Source organism: Mirounga angustirostris, unplaced genomic scaffold (genome assembly GCF_029215605.1).
Source record: "Mirounga angustirostris isolate CCGP_5_RB_7025 unplaced genomic scaffold, mMirAng1.0.hap1 SCAF_4, whole genome shotgun sequence".
NCBI lineage: Eukaryota > Metazoa > Chordata > Mammalia > Carnivora > Phocidae > Mirounga > Mirounga angustirostris.
The window spans coordinates 80,747,704-80,767,214 of record NW_026991712.1 but is presented as its reverse complement, the minus strand read 5'-3'; the positions used below and the strand labels follow the sequence as shown (position 1 = coordinate 80,767,214).

Genomic DNA, 19,511 nt, shown 5'->3' with positions numbered 1-19,511 from the left:
CTCCTGAGCTCTTCCTGTGGCTCTGCTTTGTATCATTGTGTTTGTGGTTATGACCAGTTCCCTCAGCTGGCTTGCAGCCTGGCTGCAGTGACCCCCCCGCCCCCGCAACCCCCACGGAACCTAGCGCGGTGCTTTCCCCAGTGTGAGATCATAGGGAAGGCTGAGGGGATGCGTGGTCATCACCTTCCACCCTGCAGAAACCAGCAGTCATAAGACATGACCTTACAGAGTCCGTCCCTGCTGCCTGTAGCCCTGGTTGGCACTCTGACATGCTGAAGGGCAGACAGGCAAAGAGCTTCACCTCCCTCTGTTGTGCCCACAGCTCAGGTTTCAGCCTTCTAAATATAAGGTGTGCTCAGGGGTCCCAGAGCACAACCTCATTCACTGCAGAGTGCTCCTGGCCTGTAGAACTCGGTCCCTCCTGGATCACGTCCACACTTTGAGTGTGTGTTTTCTGAGGAAAGCTTAGAACACGTTTGTTTAAAAGAACAAATTGGAGAAAACAAATAGGTGAGAAACTATATCATGGCTGTGTTAACACTTTTTCTCCGACTGACCTTTAGGTTTACTTCAGCTGGAACAAGTTGTGGGCATTGTTTGTAGTTGGATAGTTGGATATATTTTTTTCTTGCTTTTCCAAATAAATATACACATTGATTGCATTTTTTTGGTTTATTGTAGTATATCTGATTACAATTTTGTGTAAGCTTTTCAATTCTTTCTATTGTATATTTATTACATGGTAAATTATGCTGCTTTGCAAAAAATATATGTGTATATTTTTTCCATATATGTGTGTGTGTGTATATATATATATATATATATATATATATATATATATATATATAGAAACAGAAAAGGAAACTCCGTGCAATTAACAACCTCTCTTTCCCTGTCACTGTTCCCAGATTGCTGTTCGCAGTCTCTCTGGCTCTTGTTCACAGGGAAAACAATGGCATCAGTGCCTTCCATTGGTTGCCTGCTGGCCAAAAATCAGTATTATCGAAGTAAGTTGTTATCATCACTAGAGTACTATATTCCTAGAGAATGTGACTTGAGGTGATGTTTGGGAGATATTATTAACCTACATATCGTGTCCTGGTCAGAACTTAAGGGACAAGACTTGACAATTGTCTGTGACAGTGAAGAAAATAGGAATAGAACTCATTCAGACCTCTTTTAATCAATATAGTTAAGGCTTATCTCTTTGTTTTAACTCTGTTATATCATATTGATGAAACCATTAACACTTATAAATAAGTGAAAATAAGCTTACATTTCATAATTATGTTTTAATTTCATGTATCTTGCATTTAATGAGATACTATTAAAAGCTGATAATTTTACGTAAAGAAAATGCTATTTATTTCTTACAAAAGAAGGGATAACATGACTGTTTCAAGGATTCTTTAATTTCCATTTTTTCTTGGATAATAGGTCAGCTTCTATTTGCCAGTTTTATTTTTATTTATCTATCCACCTGTGAATATTCATAGCTGAATAAAAAGTTGTAGCTTCTTAAAGAAAATTTGGAAATTTCATAGAATGAAACAATCATTCAGAAACAAATTATCATATATTGAAAATATGCCCACATGTCGAAAATTCTAATTTCAAGTTTTCTTTGTAGATAAAAGTTGGGAATGTCTATTGATTTATTCTTTTTATAAAATTGTTAAACTATTTTCATTTACTTAGTGTTATTATATCCATAGAAGTTGTTTTTATATTCTGATAATTTAAAAGACTTACAGGTTTAAAATACAAGTATGATAAAACAAAATAAAATGTTTATTCTTTAAAAATAATTCCTTTATTTCTAAATTTGTAACTTTTGTAGAATATTTAAATATATGCACATGTCATATTTCTAATGTAATACAATAATATTCATTCTTGATTTTGTACTAAGATTTTGAATTTGGTGATATTTATGTTTTAAATTCTACATCTATATCTATGGAGAGAGACAGAGTTGTCCACCATGGAAAGAAATATATCTTATTAATAGAAAATGTAAGAGTGTGCTAGGAGACCATTGCTCTTCCAAGTAGCTCTCTTCCAGTCTTGGTCCGGTGGTTTGCATGGCCCACAGAAATCAGCAAGAACTTGCCCACCAGAAAAACGTGAAGAAATCCCATGAAATTAGGAAGGGAAAAAGAAAGGAGGGTAGCTTGACTACCTCTCAGAGAAAGCAGAGGGACTCTGAAATAATGCAGCAAAAACAGAAGACAGCTAATGAGAAGAATGATGACTATTTGGAAAACCTGGGTGCTATTTGCCAACTAGGTGTATCATAAGCTCTATGATCAAAATTTTGTGGAGCAAACAGTCATATATTATGACATATCTTTTAAAAATTATCTTAAACTTAAAAAAAGAACATGTAATATGCGTTTTTCCAAAAGACTTTTTAATTGACAATTTAATCCATTTTTCAATTCATGAAGTCATGATCTAGGAGTTTCAAACCATGCTACCTTGCTAGTTGGGAGTTTATGCATAAACAATATGTCTGTGTTTGTTTGCCCATTATTTATTTGTTTATTGATTCTCATTTGTTTCCTACAGAGGCCAGTATTTCTTCAGTTAGCTCTTTAACTGATTCTGTTAACATCATACCTGATGACAAATCCCAACAAGGTATTTGGTTTATTTCTTATCAGCATCACCCTCATTATTTTCTTTGTTTCTAATCTTCCAAATGTGTTTGAGAAGGGGGTAATATGACTTTTATTTGATAGGGTTACCGAAAGTGGAAGAATCCAGCTGGTGGTTTAAATCCTTTTTCCGTTCTGAACCTGTGCTTTCAGTTGTGAGAGGAAAAGATCTGTCTGCTAGTGGGTATGTTTTAGTTTTTCTCTCATAAAGATATTTCCTTATCAGAATGAAACAATATAGGTAGTAATTACTATGTTAAACATAAGGGATAAAACACAGTTGTTTCTTGAGGGTGGTGAAGGCTTTAATATAAAGCATACTTGAGGGATTGAGATGGAGAAGACATTTGCTCCCCCATTTTGTAAATTATCAGTCAAATCATGAGCACTCTTTCTAATTCTGTCACTAAAGAGAAATTGAAAGTCACGTGCCAATATTTATCATTGTTTGGGGGAAATGGATTGGGAATCAGAGGCAAAGTTCTAAATTTGTTTTTCCAGTACTTTCAGGAAACAAATAACAATTATCTACTCTAATAAAAGGAAACATGGCTCCTTGGAAAAATAGCCAGCTCCAGGACAGGGAAGGGAAAGAAAGAAAAAAAAAAAGCCTGGACCATCTTATGGTGTGAAAGAGAAAGAAAAGCTCAAAAAGTGATGGAGATATGTCAAAATGACATAGGACCCAAATGGCCAAATCTGGGACAATTTCAGCAACAAAATAATGACAGTAACAGATAATTGCCCATTGAATAAAATAAAACCTGTTAATTATTATTGATATAAATAAATGAATAAACAAATGAGAGAGAAGGGAAAGCTCTTTATTGCAGTATTCTAATAAATGTAGAAGGAATGATGGAAATAGAGAATTACCACTTCACATATATTACAGTAATAATTGTTCCAGGCAAGGATTATCAATGGGTGCTAAAATAAATGGGGACAAGTATGAGAAATGAGTTTTTCTCAGAGTGTCTCCCCGTAAATATTTATTAATTAAACGGGGAAAATAGTAATTTTCCAATGGAGAAAACTATCAGATACCATCCTAACAAAAACAAACAGAAAACAATTATTTAGGCCCTAGACAACCTACTTTAGTCCCATTCTGGCTTTGATTGGCCTCTGTATGGTGCCAATTACTACATAGAAGACTGTATTGGTGGATTTTCATACAAGCGTTTCTACATATTTTGAACCCTAACACACTGAATAGCACAGTTGTTATTCTAATGGTTTCTAAAGTACTTATTTTGTTTTTTTAGACACTTAACCAATGACTAGTTACTAAGTAAAATAAAAAGAATAAATAATAATGGATTGCATAGATCCTAATGTTAAAACATAACATAAAACGATGTTTTTTTTTAATTTTATTATGTTATGTTAATCACCATACATTACGTCATTAGTTTTTGATGTAGTGATCCATGAGCACTGAGTGTTATATGAAAACATAAGGGCTTTAATGAATTTTTTACATATATAAATTTGAAATAGAATCAATTAAATATGGATACCTTTAAAAATCAAAGAGAAAAAAATCAAAGTGAGGTTAATTCTTGAAAACATGTATTCTTTATCAAGTATATTAGTTTGAGTTATCTAGGTAACTTTCACTTATTTTTCACTTTACTTTGACTATAAAGACAACTTACAGCTAAACGTTTTTCAGCTAACTATTTGTGTATGACGGTTCAATGAACATTGTTGTAATAGCTAATTATTTTATACAGCACTAATAGTTGACAATCAAGAAGATTCTACCTGCCGAGGTGCTATGTTTGTGAACCACACTTTTTAGTACTAAGCTATTCCAGATGACCTTTCTTCATTATAAGAAGACAGAAACCTGCTGGAGAACCCATTTATGAGATAAGATCTCTGCAGCCACCCATCCAGCAGAAGATTAGGCATTTCCCTCATTACACAGACTGTTGCTGCAAGTGACATGAGCAGCATGGAGAATATTGGAAAAGTATGCCTTTGAAAACATGTGCCTTTTTAAAATAGTAAGAGTCTTCAAATGTAATGATTTGTATGAAGTAGCTTTTTCTATACACATTATTTTTCAAAAAGTTTTCAAAAGTTTCTAATTGATATTTTCAGAAAATTGTCAGGCTCTCTATATGCCTGTTGAATGATTTATTATACCTAAAAAGTGAAACATTGATACCTAAGAATGGTTTAAAGGTCATCGATTTCAGAAATGTAGAGAGCAGTTGCAAAATTGTATTTTTAATCATGAGCATTGGAAATAAAATACATCCCCATAAATATATTACCTGTTAAAATATATTCCTGTATAATGTACAGGAATACATTATACATTATATTATATTCCTATATAATTTGTTATTTGTAGACTTTAAAATTCATGATTTTAAAAAATATTTAACAATATAAAATAATCTATATATGGTGTGATTTTAATTGTGCTAGATATGTATGTATTCATAATAACAGACTGAGAAGAAATACACCAAAATGGTAATCGTGACTATTTCTGGAGAAAGAATTATGGATGATTTTCATTTTCTTCTTTATCTTTTTTTCTGTATCTTTTCAAATTTTCTAATATGATGTTTTTGTGTATAATTAGAAAATAATAGATGTTGTAATAAAAAGAAGCACTGGACACATTCTGTGAGCCAACATACATTGGCTAGAATATTCCCTTCTTTCCTCAATATGGGGTAGATAGTACTAAATGAGTTTCAGTTGAAAAGTTTCTGTATACTGCTTGCAAGTATTTTTCAATTAAGATGTAAGGCTTTCAAAATTAGGGATGGTGAATTCACTCAGGTTGATGTCACTAGTCTTATGTGACTATTGTTGCATTAAACATCCAGGAGAACACATATGGTTGTTAGTAAGGCTGTCTTCTTACCCAGCTGTATCAGGACTAACCATTTACAGTGATGGACACAACTGACCAATTATTTACTACTCTTTCCAAATGGGACATACGTTCCTTCAATTTTGTGTTTTTCTATCACTTTGCCGTCAGTGAAGACACTCATATATCATGTTGGCCCAATAGTACATCATTATTTACATGCTGCTGCTCTTCTGGTGGTTGTTTGCATTTATACTTTTAATAAATTTGTAGAGGCTGATTAAATTTTTGGACTATATATCTCATTTGGCTTTAACATAAAATTAAATTACAGTGATGGAAGACTTTTTTTTCCTAAAGTGGGAGAAAAATATGATGAAACAAATATGGTAAATTATGGGAGGTTTTGTTTTTCTCTTTAAGATTATCAACAAATTCCTTTTTCTTAGCCACTTGGTATATGTGTGAACAGATTGCTTGTTTAGGTTATTTGTTGTGTTTCCCCAAATAGGTTATCAAGTTGATATTTACTTTGTTTACTCACAAAGATAGGATTTATTAAATTATACCTTTTCTCTATGTATTTGTATATTTTGAATGTGTCAAAAATATTGCTTTTATAGTAGTTTAGACTAGTGTTACTGTTGATTAAAGTTATTGTTTAAAGTAGTTGGATTTTACATAAGATTTTTAGTCAAACATAATGAGCATAAATAGAATTTTAGAGTGGCTAATACACACATATATATATGTGAGACTAGATGATGGATGGATGACTAGATAGATGGATGATAGATGATAGATGATAGATAGATGATAGATGATAGGTAGATAGATGTATCGATAGATGATAGATGATAGGGATCCTGAAAAAAAATATATAAGGAATCTTTCAGAAAAGTAATGTTAAAGTGAATTTTTAAAAAATTGGAAGGATTCTTGTGTGCTATCCCAGAATTTGTACAGAGTGAGGATGATATAAAGAGAGAACAAAATGTCTTCTAGATAAATTCTAGTTAATTGCTTCTAATGTAGTTTTCCTATAGTTCAGACACTTTGGGGCTGCATTTAAAAAGTACTTCACACATATATCTCAGCATAACTGTGTTATTTTAGTTCAAACATCCCCTGCCTGGCTTTGTTGCCTATTGGCTAGATAACAAATAGCGGAGGCTAAATATATTACAGGGGTGCCATAACTCCATATGACTTGAGATGTGCTATATAATCACTCTAATTTAATATTATGAAATGTTATTAGACTTGGCTGGGCTGTCTGTAGTAAATGCAACTAAGTTTTGACTATTTCTGCTCAGGTTCTGTGAAATTATATGTTAAGGTTCCACTAATTTTTTGAGATATGATTTTTTTTAAAGATTTTATTTGTCAGAGAGGGAGCGCACACAAGCAGGGAGAGCGGCAGAGAGAGGGAGAAGCAGGCTCCTTCGCCCAATGTGGGACTCAATCCCAAGACCCTGGGATCATGACCTGAGCCAAAAGCAGAAGCTTAACTGACTGAGCCATCCAGGTGTCCTGAAATATGATATTGATAGCAGGTTCCCAGTTATTGAACCCACATTTTTTATAGATAAAACCACCAACAGCCAATTCATCAATTCTCACTAGAGTCAAAGTCCTCTAGCTGGATTTTAGGCCTACTTGGTGCTTTATAGATTATGCAGAAGTTTAGGTTGTAGGAAATAAAATTTGCCTATTAAAAAGTGATAATGGAAAATAATTGTTTAAGTCAAATGGAGTAGCTAAACTTCTCACTCATAGAAATTAAAAAAATGTAGGGTCATAATTTATCCATCCTCCCAATGACATCCTCCAAAAGAACATGCCAAAACCCAGCTCATGATCGGCTAGCTCACAATATCTCCTTGTTTTTTCTCCTTTCTCAGAAAATGGTGACACATTCATCAGCTCAAATAAGTTTGTTATCTGTGATATTTGTCTTTATATTCAAGCCAACACCAAGTCCTTTTGATTTTATTTTTTATATATTTTTTGATCTACCTACCTATTTGCTTTCCCACAAGCACTACCTGAACCCAGACTTTTATCATTTCTCCTGAGGAAAATGGCCATGACATCCTAAATGGTCTACTGCACCATTTTTTAGATCTCTCCAATTGAATGTCTTCTACAGATCAATCATAATCATCTTAACAAAACACAGATTTGATTATACTCCCCTGTGAGCACACACACACACCCCAACACACTAGCACACCCACAATATTCAATAATTCCATTATACTCAGGTTAAACTCACAACTCACACAAATCTCCACACAAATCAAGCCCATGCGGATCTCCATAATCTATTCTTCTATCTCCCTTTCCAAAGTGTCTGTGTTCCAGCTGTGTCAGCTCTCTTTCAGTTTCTCATATGCATCAGGCTTCTCTCCTGTCATGTAGTCTTTCCACAGGCTGTTTCCTCAGCTTGGACTCTCTTCACTTAATTAATGTCTACTCATCTTTTAAATGTTGGCTCAAAATCTCTTCCTCAGAGAAAACTTCTATCTACTTAATAAATTAGATTTTTCATTACAGTCTCTCATAACCCATTTTCTCTCCTCTCTAGCTCTTGTCACAGTTATAATCTTACATTTGTTTGCCTAGGTGTTTGTTTTCTCTGCTGCACTATAATACACTTTCCCCACTGTGTCATAAACTACATGAGGGCAAGGATCAGGTCTGCTCTACTCAACATTTTATACCCAGCTTCTGACATATCAACAGATATTTGTCAAAAGAATGACAATGGTTCTTTAGCTAGAGCTGGCCCCTCTCTCAAAAAGTGTTATGTTTTGGCAAAGAAGAGTAAACACTAAATCAATAAAGACAACCTTTCCCAACAGTGCAAGCACTGTAAAGGAAATGATGTACTTCAGTTGGAGAGTGATCGAGGTAAGACAAAGGTTGAGGAAGGGCTGCTTGAACTGGTGTAGTTAGGAAAGCCTCACTGAGAAGTGGGCAAGGACTGAATCCTAAAAGAGGGGAAGCAGCCAGTTTTGTGAAAAACACTCTAGTCAGAAAAAATAGGCAGTGCAATTTACCACGTTCTACATAGTATATCTAGTTTCCTGTTACACTATTTTCAAGAGACAGCTGCTTTAGAAGAATTTGGTATTTTCTAGAAATAGCTGCTTTAGGAGAATTTGGTATTTTTTATATAGGGGTCAAATTGTCTACTGTGTTTCTTTCCAACTAAAACTAGGATAAGAAATGGTCTGGTCAGGTTTGGGGTTATGTGCTTTTTTTTTCCTTTTTTTTTTTTTTAAGATTATTTATTTATTTATTTGACAAAGGGAGACACAGCAAGAGAGAGAACACAAGCGGGGGGAGTGGGAGAGGGAGAAGCAAGAAGCAAGCTTCCCACTAAGCAAGGAGCTGGACGTGGGGCCTGATCCCAGGACCATGGGCTCATGACCTGAGTGGAAAGCAGAAATTTAACTGACTGAGCCACCCAGGCACCCCTGTACTTTTTTCTTAAAATCCCTCAGTGTGACCTATAAATTGTCCAAAATCACACTGCATAGCAACATTCATGTAAAGTCACCAGACATCTCCCACAGCTCTTCTGAATGCCTTGAATCCTGCGGGGCACAGCCTCATGAGCGGCTCCAGTCCCCCCCAAAAAAATAATAAGAAGAATTTTCTAAACTACAAGGTAAGTTTTATCTGGTCATTTTTTCCCCACCTCTCATACCAAATAGATAAAAATATTGCCATTATTTTAAAGATTCTTTTCGAGTTTCATTTAAAAAAAAATCTTATAAAAACAAAGCAAAACCAAAAAAATAAAAAAAATAAACTAGTGAAAGAGAATGCTACATAGTTACTCTCCTTCCTCAATAGTTTAGAAAGAGTGTATTTCAGTTTGGATGTCTGAAAAATATTCTCCTGTTACAGTATAATTATCTGGTTTCCAAAAGGTAGAGGGGGAGAAAGGTATGTGATTCTTTTTTTTTTTTTTTTTTTTTTTTTTTTTTTTATTTATTTGACAGAGAGAGACACAGCGCGAAGGGGAACACAAGCAGGGGGAGTGGGAGAGGGAGAAGCAGGCTTCCTGCTGAGCAGGGAGCCCGATGCGGGGCTCGATCCCAGGACCCTGGGATCATGACCTGAGCTGAAGGCAGACGCCCAACAACTGAGCCACCCAGACGCCCCTGAATGATAGTTTGGTTTTTTTTAGATTTTTTATTTATTTTTTAACAGAGAGAGACACAGCGAGAGAGGGAACACAAGCAGGGGGAATGGGAGAGGGAGAAGCAGGCTTCCCGCGGAGCAAGGAGCCCGATGCGGGGCTCGATCCCAGGACCCTGGGATCATGACCTGAGCTGAAGGCAGATGCTTAACGACTGAGCCACCCAGGCGCCCCAAGGTATGTGATTCTAATATGTGCTTCAAATAACTTTCTTTCAACCTTTTAGTACATTTTAATTAAATTCATTTTAACCAAATATGTATTTCAGCTAGTCAGGAAAAATGATTCGTATTTTTTAGTTATAGTTTTATCTAAATAGGTCAGATATAAAAGTTTTGCTTCATCATTTTTAATTAGATAGATTGAAATTTATTTGGGTACAGGTTGTAAACCCAAACTATGTTAAATCATTTGCATTATACTAATTATTTGATTAACAGCCAACTGGAATGTAAGCTTCATAAATATTTTATCCTTTTTACATGCCTAGCAGAGGTTTTCAAATCAATGAATGAACAGTTAATGGAACTATTATTTATATGTCAACTGACTACAAAGGTTGGGATTTTGAAATTCCTTTGCAAGGAAGAGTGACCAATGTTTTATTTTCAAATAAACTACCTTTGAAAATATTTATGCAATCTTAAAAAAACACATTTAGAGAACTATCCATCTTTAAATTTCAAGCTGAATTTTACCATGAAGAGAGAAGACAGACAAAGCTCATAAAGTAAACTGATAATATTACTTTTTCTTAGTCATCCTAGATGGATTTCACATATCCATTTATTTCCTATTACTGCTGATACTGCTTAATATTCTGGAAGGACGCCCTATTATTCCTTCTATTGTGCAGAAAGCATCCTTCTAGCTTCCTTATGTCTGGCTGACATTCTCTGTGGTCCCTGAGGTAGGAGCTCATTTGAGTCTGCTCGATGGCAAATATAGGAGCTCAATCTGCCCAGCATTCTGGACTCCAGAAGCAGGGTCCCAAACTGAAAGCAAAGCAGGCTTCATTCAGAGCAGCAGGGTAGGACTGAAATAGAAATTTGGGGAAATGTGAAGGTGAATTAATTTTTCTCACACATATCTTGAAAAGTTTAACCAATCTGTAACTGACCAATTAATTCCAATTCAACCAATAAGGATTTTCCTTTTGAAAACCACCTTTTAACACTATTCCATATTCCTTGTCCTTTCAAAATTCCAGAAAACATTAAATTTCAAGTCAAACCTCTCTCCAGCTAATTATTCTAATTCATTATTTACAGTGCTTGGGTGAAGCACTCTGTGTTTCTTCAAATGGCAATAATAACTTCTCTAATGCTAAGTAATTAAAATGACAGGAACAGGGAGAATGGAGGGAGGCATATTAAAACAGTGTAACAACTCTGTAAGAGCCTTGACTGTTGCCTAGAGAGGAAGATGCTTGTTTTAGCAAAGGTGCAGCCCTGCAGTTCTCAAAACTCAATATGCCTAAGAACCATGTGTGGAGTTTGATAAAATACAGATATCAAAGCTCCATCTCCAGAAATCCTAAATCAATGGTCTTGAGCTGAGGCCTAGGAATCTCATTCTTTAATAAGGGCTCCTGGTAAATTGTATCTGATATGTAGAAGGCTTTGTTAAGCTGGCAAAAACTGCAACTGTCCCTCTCCCCAGACTTGGGAAACAAGCCTATAATTTGCTGTGGTTGTAATTTTAGATGTGAAAAGCTCAAATTGGCTTGAGAGAGCATGTGAGTAATTCTTGAAACAAAATCACATAATATAGAGGTCATTTCAAGTGACAAAGGGTTAGGGGTGAATATGCATAATCAGTAGACTTCAAAGATTGTAGAAAGAAAGATTGGAATTTGGAAGAATTTTTTACTTTTGTAGGTAGTTTCCTTATACATCTTCAAATATTAATGACAGAAAACTAATTCTTGCGTTCTTTTTTATTTTTTTCAAAAACTGCTAATTTTTTAATTAAAATGTACTTCTTGTTTTTCAGTTCTTAATTCACTTATTACCTATGTCAGAGATAAGTACAGTCTAAAAGAATGATAATTTTTCTTTATCTCCATTGCATTCTATCACATAAAACACCTATGGTGCTTATCTGATTTTAATTTTTTTTCTGTGATTCTGTGATAGTACTATGGCTGTCAAAATAAATATAGAAAACTGGCTTATAAAGTCACTTAATTTTCAAAAATAGCATGAACATGAATTATATCATTGTAGATTAAGAAGACTACCTACCGTGGAGATGTGTGCTGACTTTGCTAAGTACATTTCAGTGGCAATATTTGTTGTATTCATTCAGTGATTATTTATTTCTGTTTGGCATATGACAGGTACTCAACTAGACTCCAGTCTCCCAAATTCTTACTTCATATGAGTTCAGGAGAACATTCTATCTGTGACTCTTGGGCAAGCTGGAATTCACACTTGTTCTCCTGCAGAACTGAGGGAATGAGTCTACTAAATGCCTGCTAAGGAAGTTTCCAGATTGTGGAATGGTAGAAGGGAAGAATGACTAGTATGCTGAAGTTAAAAATAACCACTGAGGCTTTAAACTTTAAGAGAGTAGAACAACAGTAATATTTAAAATAGCTTTAAAGAAGGAAAAAATGAGAACATATATTCATGAGTTTTATTATTGCCTGAGGTTTTATTTTATTTTTTTGCATGAGGTTTAATACAATGTATTTTGTATTTTAAGAATGATCTTCTTTTTAAAAATTCTAATTGTTTTGTATTTTTTCCAAAAGTATAATTTCTAAAATATACTATGCTCACCCAATAGTTCCTAAAAATGGAATAAAATTTTATAACAATTACAGGAAATTGATAGGTAAAGCATTTACTTTTATTGGAAAGTGTTCATACAAAGTTTTCAAATTTCTAATAATTTCCTTTCTTGGGTGGCTCAGTCCATTAAGTGTCTGCTTTCGGCTCAGGTCATGATCCAGGGTCCCGGGATTGAGCCCCGCGTCGGCCTCCCTGCTGAGCAGGGACCTGCTTCTCCCTCTCCCTCTGCTGCTCCCCTTGCTTGTGCTCTCTCTTTCTCTCTGTCAAATAAACAAATTAAATTTTTATGCAACAATATTAAAATAAGGAATTCAATATTGATATAAGGTGTGTTTATAGTCCTATGCCATTTTATCACATGTAGATTTGTGTAACCACCTCCACAATCAAGGATACAGAACTATTCCATCACCAAGAATTTCCATCCCTCCACTACCTATACCTCTCCCTCTCCACCATCCTTAACCCCTGGCAACCACTAACCTATTTCCACCTCTATAATTCTGTCATTTAGAGAATTATATATAAATGGAATAATACAGTATATATGCGATATAAACTTTTGGGATTGGGTGTTTGTTTATTTGTCTGTTTTTTCATTCACCATCATTGCTTTGAGATTCGTCCAAGTTGCTGCATGCATGTGTCAAAAGCTCATTTCTTTTATTGCTGAGTAGTGTTCCGGGCTATAAATGTACCAGTTTGTCTCATTATTCACTCATTGAAGGGCATCTTTCCAGGTAGGATTATTATAAACAAACCTGCAAAAAATATTGGTGTACATGTGTTTTATGTGAACATGACTTTTCATTTCTCTAGAATAAGTGCTCAGGTGTAATTGCTGGGTCATATGGTAGCTGTTTGGTTTTATAAGAAACTGAAAAACTGTTTTCAGAGTGTCTGTACCATTTTACATTTCCCCAAGTAATTCATGAGTGATTCAGTTTTTCTAAATCCTCTCCAAAATTTGATGTCGTCACTTTTTTGTTATTTTAATGCTGCTTTGATAAGTGTGTGGTGCTAATTTTTGCTTCAATTATCAATCATCATTTAGAAAGCTCAAGAGAAAACTCCTCCTCCTCTCAAATGAGCCAAATGTTAGATCTTTTGTTATAGTTCAACGGAACCTTCAGATTCTGCCCATTTTTTTATTCTATTCTCTCTCTGTTGTTCATGAAGAGTAGTTTCTACTGTTCTATCTTCAAGTTTACTGATGCTTTCTTCTGTCCCCCTCATCCTACCTTTGAGCTCAAATTTGAGCTTTTAATTTTGCTTATTGTAACTTTCAGTTCTAAAATTTTCATTTAATACTTCTTTGTATCTTCTATTTTTGCTGAGACTATGTTTTTCTTTTTTAAATTTGTTTCAAGCATGTTTGTAAATTGCTCGTTGAAGCATTTTTATAATGACTGCTTTGAGATCCTTGTCAGATAATTTCAACACTTGTTTCATCTCAGCATTGGCATTTATTGACTTTTTTTTTTTTTTTCTCATTCAGTTTGGGATCTTCCTGGTTCTTGGCATGACAAGTGATTTTCATTTGAACCCTGGACATTTTGAGTATTACATTATATGATTCTGGATCTTATTTAGATCTTATGTTTTTTTAGCAAACTCCTCTGACACCGTTCCAAGGGGTGGTAGTATGGCACTATCTCATCATTGCCAGGTATATGTGGGAATCCAGGCTGTCCACTAGATTTTTTGACACTTGGAAGGAGAAGAGCTCCTTGTTACTGCACAGTGGGTCCACAGTCCTGAATCTCCACCTGGCCTCAACTGACAGCAGCCAGTGGGGAGCAGGAGAGCCCCCTTGTTACTGTTGAATGATGTTGGAAGTATGGGCACCCTCATGGCCACCAATGACACCAAGGGTGAGGAGATTTATTAAGAGCTGGTGCGGATGACAGTCTACTGGGGGGGTCATTGACAGGACATGACTGCTGGTTGATCCATGAGCTGGACCGTAGGCAGTTTAGAGGCTCCCCACCCTTCCACCATCCTTGGAATTTGCTTTCCATTTGCCTTTCCAGCACAGAAACTGCCCCAAGGACACAGCCTTGATATAGTGATGTGGTGTTGAGGCCATCTGAACAGTATACCTCACTGAGCCCAGTTAAGACCATACAAACTTTTAAGATTTGGCCAGCAGGTGCAGACATCTATTCATCTTGCAGCCGTCCAAGACAAGCTTCATATGTAAGTTCCCTTTGCTCATTAAAACTGCCTCCTACCAACCTGGAGTGGCCTGCCTCTTTCTTCAGTCTGTCCCTGCCCTGCATACTAGGGTTAGTTTCAAATTACACCTGGCAAACTCCTGAGAAGCTTGTGAATCAACAATTGACAAGCCAGCCAGGAGACAGAAGAAATGGATCTTGGGAAAGAGGTATCCATGGGGAATTCAATCCTTGATTTGGCAGTGACCTCTATGTGGGGAGGGGTGGCCCGTATGTGAACTGTTCTGTGAATACAGGGATGCCCTGAAAATGTCAGATGGCCTAATGCACTTGTAGGAGGAGCTGCACACAGCACATTGTGGTGAAGAAGAGAAAAGCACATCTGACACAATGAGCTGGTCTCTCCCATGGGCAGTTCCACTGGCCCTTGATGCTCAACTAGAGGCTGAAGCTCAGGTTAGAGAGTTGGAGGAGCCGAGGTTAGACAAGGTTGTCCACTACTCTGCTGGCTTTGGGGCTAACTAACAAGGTGGGAGAGGTGGTATTTTAGCGTGGTATTTTGCAAAGCTAAGAGGGCAAAAGCTGCCTCAGATTAAGGTCTGAGCACTTGTAACAAAACCTGACTGGGACGCTAAGCTATGGAGTCCCTGGAAAAATGAGGAAAGCAAAGAGAATGTTGTGATGAAGAAGTGGACAAATGTTTCATGCTGTCTGACCCCTACTACAAAAGAAAATTTTAAATAGCAATGACCTCAAAGCTCCTAGGAGAAAACTTGACTTCTTTCACCATCCTTTGAAGTTGTAAATCTTGTCCTGTCTTAAACACTCTAAGAGATAACCAAAACACTGCCCACAGAGTTAAAAAGGAAAAAAAAAAAGAAACAAAGAAAAGAATTTTAATACCAAAAGTATACTGGCGCAAATTTAGAACTTGGTTCTCTCTCTGTTAAAAGAACAAAGTTGTCTTCAATTAACAGCTTGCTAGTTTAAAAAAAAAAAAAAGCTTTTGTTTTGTTTTGGTCTGATTTTACCTTTGATGTAATGTGCCTAGAAAACAAAGATTCTGTGCTTTGTTTTTATCAGGTCTTTGATTACTCAAGGAACTGAGTCTTGATTAAAAGAACAGTTTTCAACAAATATGTAATTTTTTATGTAATTTTTGTATATGTTAAATTTCATAGGAAACACTGTCAAATAAGAGGTAATGATAAACTTTTTTTTAGAGTTTGTTTATGTAAAATTCCAAAAAATCTGATATATCTTGGTATAATGTTATTATTCATAAATTTAAAGTGCATGTCACAGAAATAAATTCCCTTGTCAGTTGCTTTACAACAAACTCTCATCATATCTTTAACCATAACCAATTTTAAGTCCTTCGCTGTTTGCTGACACTTACTGTTTTACTCTAATGCTTTTACGAAAAGTATGCCTATGAAAGTGCTTTATTTTCAAGGAAAAGACTTTGACAAGTTTCTGATATAGCTAAGATCATTTTTTTTTTCATGTGGAAGGGACAAAATAAATCTTTCAAATGCTTACCCAAAGCTACCTGTGCATCCCCACAATATTTCATGAGATGGTAACCCAAGAGCTGTCCCCTGGCTCCTTCCCCACATCAGTAACATGGGCTCGTTACATTAATAATATAATATCAACATGTGAAGACATCCCCCTGCTGCAGGACACTCTGCGGACTTTGCTGAAACATCTGTGAGGGAGAAGATAGGAGGTAAAACCAGAGAAAACTCAAGGCTCATGTATTACTGCAAGGTTTTGGGAATCCTTTGGTTGGGTAAAACTCATGCTGTCCCAGAAGTTGGATTTGATAAGATACAAGCCTATCCAAGCTCTAAAAATGTAAAGGAGATATAAGCATTTTTGGGAATTTGGGGGCTTGGAGGACTTTTATTTCTTACCCTTCTTAGTGCCCCCATTCCTTATATGACCTCGTAAAGAAAAGGCACATGCGGGAGTAGGGATAGAGCAACAAATGACCTCTGAGGAGGCAAAAATACCAGTAAACCAGGTTAAAGCTCTGGGCATCCCCCAGTCAGGGCTACCATTTGAGTTTGATGTGTCTGTGACTCTGGAAGTTGTGGATCAGGCACTGTGGCTGAGACAACAAAAGGAAGAGTGCCCCTAGGGTTTGGGTCCCAGCTCTGAAAGGTGGCAGGAGCCTGAGAGACCCCTACAGAGTGACAGCTCCTAGCAGTGTGCAAAGTGCTACTTCAGGTGGGGCCTCTCAGGAAGGAAGGAACCACAGTAGCCAGTGGGCTGAACTCAGTGTGGTTTGACTGATGATTCCTTTGCACTGAGAGTTGGGCTGTTCTAAAAAGATTAACTGTCTGACGTGGACAATAAAAAGCCAAGGGGGAGATGATTATATATAAGCCCTTAAAAGGGTCAAGATATGTGAAAAGGCACTTGAGTCCATCTGCAAGAACATGAGGCAGTCCTCACATCCTGGCTCATATGCCCACTGACACTCCCAGACAATCAAAAATCTGATGCCCTAGAGTTTACAAACCATAGCAACGGACCCTGCAGTAGATATAGCAGATTGGGTGCATAGATAGAGTGGCCACTGAAGTGCCCAGGTGAGATGGTGTGTTGCCAAACATGGTGATGTGCCCTTGCAGTATAGTGACTTGGTTAATGCAGTAACACCATGTCCTGTGTGTTTTAGACAATGCACAAGGCAACTGCCAGAGGAGATTGGGACCATCCACCAGAGTTCCCAACTAGAAAGGGATTGACAAATTGGTTATGTTGGCCCCTTCCCTCTGAATGATGGTTCTAAATAAGCCTTGTTTTGTGTGGACACTGCATCTGGCCTGACCCAAGCTTTCCCCTGTCAATGTGCAAACCAGGCTACCACCATTAGGGGATTACAGAAGCAGAGTTATGTATGGATACCCCATGGACTAGACAGTGATTGGGGTTACATTTCAGAGGTCATGATATGTAAGATGGGGCAAAAGAACATAGCATTAAATGAGGTTTTATCTCCTCTAAATCTATAAGCAACAGGGTTGGTAAAAAGGAAAAATGGAATATTAAAGCACCCACCTTAGCTGGGTGGACTAAAGTACTGTCCCAGGCTTTAATACATTTGAATGATCAAACAGTGAGGCCTGCTGCTCCCTGTGACAGGCTGAGGACCTCCGCTGAGACACCCAAAACCTGCTATAAAGGTATAGCAGTCACAGGAGGTAGCCGTTGCCCCAACTCTCATCCTGGATCAACATGTGATGCTGCTGAGAACACCAAATCCCATCACGCTTGAGTAAGGAGTTACCTACTAGAATTTGCAATGGGTTCATTACTTTGCACCCTTGGATGAGGGGGAACTACTCAGTCTCCAATGGGATCCTATTGTCCTGCTACAAGCTGGACCCATTTAAAAGCACTCTACCTGGAATGGAACACACACCATTGAAAGAGGGGAGAAGCTGGGAGTCCTGGTCTGGCATATCCACTACCAGTCCATCTTCTCACACCTGATTGTTCTGCCTCCCCAACCTATATGGTATACACAACCTGGTCACAGTCCAAAAAGCTGCCAGCCTTCCTCTCCTCAAGGCCAGGGGGGCACATCTGTTTTCCACTGGTTTATCGTTTGGTTGCCATCTTTGTTCCCTCCACTGGCCTGGAGGATGTTATAACATATCTAGAAGCCCTTACTAAATTCACCCAGTAAGTCTTAAATAATAGTAACAAAACCTGTCCTTTCTGAACACTGAACACTGGGGCCACAGATGAAAAGAACTGTCCTCCAATATAGGATGGCGTTGGACATTATAACTGTCTCAGAAGGAGATAGCTGTACTGTTATCCAAACAGAATGCATGTGTTCATACCCATGAGTCTGCTAATATATCATTTTTATTAAAGCATATGAGGACATAAGTGAATGCCCCAGTGTAAGAGACTTGATAAATCAGGGGTTCAGATCATGGAGCTCTTGGAAAAACGTTGTCACTGATTTTGGGAATCATTGTCTTAATCTGTGTTTCTCTGGCATAAGCCCGTATTGTCGCTGTGGCATCTGCCTCTAGTGCAGCCAGCTAGCTGCCAAAGGGTCACTTCCATCCTCGTGAAACTCCTTCTGACATCTCAGGGCACAAGGCAGAAGACTGCAGGGGGAGCAGGTTCATATGGAATTGTAAGAGTGGGTCGCTGGGAGGTGGAGTGTTGGGGGCGGTCATCAAGAGGACATGACTGCTGTTTGATCTGTGAGCTGGACCAAGCAGTCAGAGGCTCCACACTTCTCCCATCTTCAGAATGTGTGCTCTGCTTGCCTTTCCTCTCCCAGAGGCTGCTCCAAGGACACAGCCTTGAGAGGGTGACATGGTGCTGAGAGCTGAAAGATACATGACTGAGCCCAGTCAAGGGCTCTGTATAAACTTAAAATGTAGCAGGCATGTGCAGACATCTTGTCTTGCGCAGCCCAAGACAAGCCTTGTACATAAGGTCCCTTGCTAATTGAGCCTACTCCCTCCCCATCTTCTCCATCTGGAACACCTGCCTCTTTCTTCAAATCACACCCAGGAAGCTCCCAGGAGCTTGGGGACCATCACGTCCTGGCTCTGCTCTGGAATACCTCTCCAACACCAGTGCTGGGGATCGGGGTGCTGACAGTTGCCTGGCCAGGGTGGGAGTCCAGGTCCCCACTCACCTTTGCTGGCAGGGATGGAGGTGAGGCCACAGTTTTTCTGTGGTTCTGGTTGCAGGAGAATGATTATCATCAAAAGTACTCTGTCTGGAGTACTTTGGACCTGACTCTGAAGACTTTCCTTGGGCTTTTATTTTTGT

General features: G+C 37.4%; 2 protein-coding genes across 4 annotated transcripts; both read left to right on the top strand.

Annotated features, from left to right (window-relative positions):
* Positions 1–348: 348 nt before the first annotated feature.
* PPDPFL (pancreatic progenitor cell differentiation and proliferation factor like) lies at positions 349–16,204 on the top strand. Of its 3 annotated transcripts, XM_064588353.1 has the most exons (6): positions 349–510; positions 909–1,007; positions 2,572–2,643; positions 2,745–2,844; positions 9,730–9,895; positions 12,060–16,204. In XM_064588353.1, the coding sequence occupies exons 2-5, from the start codon at positions 953–955 to the stop codon at positions 9,848–9,850; spliced, it is 348 nt and encodes a 115-aa protein (XP_064444423.1). In that variant the 5' UTR covers positions 349–510; positions 909–952; the 3' UTR covers positions 9,851–9,895; positions 12,060–16,204. The 3 variants fall into 3 exon arrangements, with proteins under 3 accessions (XP_064444423.1, XP_045752529.1, XP_045752530.1); XM_045896573.2 differs by lacking the exons at positions 9,730–9,895; positions 12,060–16,204 and adding an exon at positions 4,400–6,083 and having other exon boundaries at positions 2,745–2,840; XM_045896574.2 differs by lacking the exons at positions 9,730–9,895; positions 12,060–16,204 and adding an exon at positions 4,400–6,083 and having other exon boundaries at positions 351–510.
* LOC123859081 (small EDRK-rich factor 1-like) lies at positions 1,982–2,558 on the top strand. The gene has a single exon (XM_045896575.2). The coding sequence runs from the start codon at positions 2,085–2,087 to the stop codon at positions 2,298–2,300; it is 216 nt and encodes a 71-aa protein (XP_045752531.1). The 5' UTR covers positions 1,982–2,084; the 3' UTR covers positions 2,301–2,558.
* Positions 16,205–19,511: the final 3,307 nt, after the last annotated feature.